Genomic DNA, 3,769 nt, shown 5'->3' on the forward strand with positions numbered 1-3,769 from the left:
ATATGCTGGGTCAGTCTTTGGAGGCTCACAAATCATACTTGTGATGACCTAACTTCCCATGTCCTTTGATGAACAAAGACACCTCTTGGGACCATTGGAGGAAGTTACTGTCATTCAACTTATGAGTTGTGATCAAGAAACTCATGCTGACTTCCGGTCCTCCAATCTGCAGGGGAGCGAAGGTTGGAGTCAATCCTCCGGTGAAGTCACTCATTGAAAGAATCAACAATAATTTCGACTGAGTAAAAGTATATGTTGTGGTTTTGAGCCATCGATGAATTTTGGTAGAATCACGACAAACACAATAACTGCAGGACTTGCAGGTAGCAAGACAACTACAACAATATTTTTTTTGTAGAACGAAAATACTGGTTGAAACAGGAGGAATCTGGGGGGAACCTGCAAGAAGAGCAACGACAGAAGTCCTCTGGCGGATGGGAATCTGTAGGAAGGTTCGTTGCAGTTCACTGCTGTTGCGGTGAATATGGGCAATCTTGCAGATAGGAACAGGAGGAATCCTTTGTAATTCCTGTAGTTCACTGGAATCTGTTGTTTGTTGGACTTGGCAGGAAAGGCCGCCGGCTAGGAGAAGGAGGTGGAGGCAGTGACTGTTGGAACTGGCAGAGAAGGCCGGGGGTTGCTGGGTCTAGGTTTAGACTCTGATACCATATTGAGACTTGAAATATACCAACATAATATTGGCAGAGAAGGCCGGGGGTTGCTGGGTCTAGGTTTGGACTCTGATACCATATTGAGATTTGAAATATACCAACATAATGTTATTGATAGGAGGGGTATTTAAACCCAATTACAATAAGTATAATAATGAAAAGAAATAAAAACAAAGTATAACCACTGAGAAAGAAAATAAAACAAAATAAAACAAAATAGGATATGCATAATCAGGGAATAATAGTAAATAATTAGTAATAATGACTAGGGATGACCGTATAATCTAATAATTATCTTTTTGAAACTTAATGGGATTGCTTGTTTTGAGGTAAGTGGTTGGAAGTAAGTTCAAGCACTTGTTTGGTAGAGGCAAGAGAGTGATCGAAAGTGGCTTTCTTGTAACTTCCATAAAGGTGATAGTAAATTTTTAAAGGTTTTGAACTCACCTTCAATTATACCTTTTTAAATTTAATAAAATGAATGACAAAATCAGTGAAATAATATTACTTTCACTTACAATACTAACAATGAAACTTTATTAAATTAATATGAAGGGTAGATATAATACTCACTTTAGTTTAAACAAACATATGTATTGAGTTTAAAAGAAGTGTTTGCTCAAATCAAATACAGATCCCCCCATTTCAACGAAAACCACCTATGAAACCTGCCTTTAATCTCTTTCTGATGCTTAATTCGAAACAACTTGGTCAGAAATGTTTTAGGATTGGGACCTTTAAAGTTTACATCCATGAACAATAAATGTTAGCTTATATTTGCATCTCATGCCAATCTATATTGTATGTTAACCTATTTAAGGTCATATGCTTGCAGGTATGGCTTTTAGCTTTGGTTTTATTACCAGCTAGGTCACATATTTACATGCGAATTGGACTAGTGATATATCTTTCATTTCTGTCAGTACTTGCTCTTCCAGCCCAAATTTGGATGGTAAGCATGGCGGTATTTACCCGATGACTTTTTTGTTAATTTATAAAAAAATTTCTATTCATCTTGTGCTTCGTTTGAACACACATATTGCAAATAAAAATCTTTTAAATTTATGATCATATACAAGTTCTTAGCGGATCTTAGAAAAGTTTTCTTTTGAACTTAATCCATATTTACGGATTCTTCTATATTGCATTATATCCATTAATTTTTTCGTTATGCAAGAGCAGGAGTAAGCTACATGGATGAATTAATTCTCTTAATTTTTCTTAAAAGTTGAAAATTTACTCCTCTCTACAGGACCAAATGGGAAGAGTGGCCTTTCTTTCTGGAGTCTTATTCGTCATGCTGGGATTTGGATCAGACAGTATACTTCCAACTGTCCAGTTGAGAACTCCTCCCCCCTCAATGATAGGGTTGCCTGATATTCCTAAATCCTTGGAAGGTTATTCATATCTTATCATGAAGTTAGGACCATTGCAACTAACAAGGAAAGGGTTATCAGTGGCAAGCACTTCTGCATGTTTAACATTTACTGTATGTTTTCCCATCTTATTAAGCCTGTATGTTTGCAATTCGAGTTATGGCCATCATTTCCCTTTTCCTCTGGCATTATTTGCTAAGATGTTTAGAATTAAATGCCTGTATTCCTTCTTTCTGATGGCCCCCAAAAAAATGGAAATGAGCTCAGAATATAGTATTTCATTTTTCGCAGTGAAGCAGCTCTTATAAACTTCACATATCTTCTACTATCCTTGCCACCTTGGTCATTAACCAAAAGCAAACTATTATTAAAGTACTGTGATATAAATCAGAGTTTCTCTTTCGTATTGTTGACCTTTCTTACTTACAATCTTGATTTTCCTGAAGAAAATATTAAGTTTATGTTTCTCACTCAGCTTCAGAACATTTTATATGTAGTGTAACGGCTGGCTATATTTTTTTGGTGGAAACCCAGGTGTTTTATCTGGTTATTCTGATCATTCTAGTTTTCTTTTATTTTTAAGCTTATATCTATATGTGCTAATTTATCGAGTTGTTGGTTTATCATAGTAAGTTTCCTATCAACATTTCTTCAAACCATCATTAGTTTTTAAATGCAATTTTTCTTTCCTTGTTTTGGTGAAGATTTTTCAAAGCGCTAGTCTCTGCTTGGCAACGACAACGCCTGAGCAGCTTGCATCAGCATTGTGGTGGTTCATGTATCCATTATCTTGTTTGGGTGTTTCAGTGGATGAAGTTATACTTACTTTGCTACTTTCATTGAGGTTTATCAATATAGTGTTTGATGAGGCAAGTTTTGAAGCCTTTTCCATGATAAGCTGATCTATCCCATTTATGATGGCTCCTTGGAACACTTCGTTTGGGGAGCCATTTTTTGGGACCATTTTATTGCTCCATCAATAAATTTAGGTTCTTCTAAACTTAGCACATTTTCTTCTACAACTCATTCAATCAATAATCTTTTCCAGGTACGGAACACTGCTCTTGGGATTGTTGCACGGAGAATATACTGGCAGAAGCTGACATTTTTGGAAACACTGGATGGTATTTTTTTTTTCTTTTGGCTTATGTAAGTTTGTAATCTATTTTAATGTCTTTTCCACCGGTTAGCAACTAATGTGATGTTAAAGATTTGAGTGACATACATGAAATTATGAATGTTTAGGGGTTAGATATGTTAAATACGTAAGAATTATATGGTATGTATGTAAGTGTCCCGTGTTTTTGGAGGATTAACATACATACCACCCAATTCCTAGAGGGGTTAGATATGTTAAATACGTAAGAATTATATGATATGTATGTAAGTGTCCCATGTTTTTGGAGGATTAACATACATACATACCACCCAATTCCTAGAAAAAATTACTTATCTATGTTGACTTCATTTTGAGGTCATTACTCTTTTTCTTAGGACCCTAGGATCTAGATCTAAGGATTCCTATCGACTATCTTAGAAAACTAGTATTGGAATTCATCCCCTTAGAAATTCCAGCCACTTCCTATTTCTCTTGTGATGTCTCATATTGATGATCTCAAAACCATCGTTGTATGGTCGAGTGGTAAAAGACTATCATGTGGAGACTCAGGGAAGTTCCCAATAGATTTCAAGCCCTAGGAAAACCTTTTTAGGACTTTATCA

At 35.7% G+C, this 3,769-nt stretch overlaps 1 protein-coding gene across 1 annotated transcript; it reads left to right on the top strand.

Moving 5' to 3' along the window:
- The first annotated feature begins 58 nt into the window (after positions 1 to 58).
- Positions 59 to 3,200, top strand: LOC110018040 (protein ABCI12, chloroplastic). The gene is made up of 7 exons (XM_020715264.1): positions 59 to 205; positions 382 to 452; positions 570 to 636; positions 1,507 to 1,623; positions 1,924 to 2,160; positions 2,752 to 2,916; positions 3,096 to 3,200. The coding sequence occupies exons 1-7, from the start codon at positions 59 to 61 to the stop codon at positions 3,198 to 3,200; spliced, it is 909 nt and encodes a 302-aa protein (XP_020570923.1).
- The last annotated feature ends 569 nt before the right edge of the window (positions 3,201 to 3,769 follow it).

Source organism: Phalaenopsis equestris, unplaced genomic scaffold, assembly GCF_001263595.1.
Source record: "Phalaenopsis equestris unplaced genomic scaffold, ASM126359v1 Scaffold000002, whole genome shotgun sequence".
Taxonomy (NCBI): Eukaryota; Viridiplantae; Streptophyta; class Magnoliopsida; order Asparagales; family Orchidaceae; genus Phalaenopsis; species Phalaenopsis equestris.

What these genes read in the sequence shown, in the direction of transcription:
- LOC110018040 (XM_020715264.1), top strand. Translation starts at nt 59, where the DNA reads ATGTCCTTTGATGAACAAAGACACCTCTTGGGACCATTGGAGGAAGTT. An exon ending in GGAGTCAATCCTCCGGTGAA is followed by an intron (nt 206 to 381) that starts GTCACTCATTGA and finishes TGGTTGAAACAG; the next exon opens with GAGGAATCTGGGGGGAACCT. An exon ending in CTGCATGTTTAACATTTACT is followed by an intron (nt 2,161 to 2,751) that starts GTATGTTTTCCC and finishes GTTTTGGTGAAG; the next exon opens with ATTTTTCAAAGCGCTAGTCT.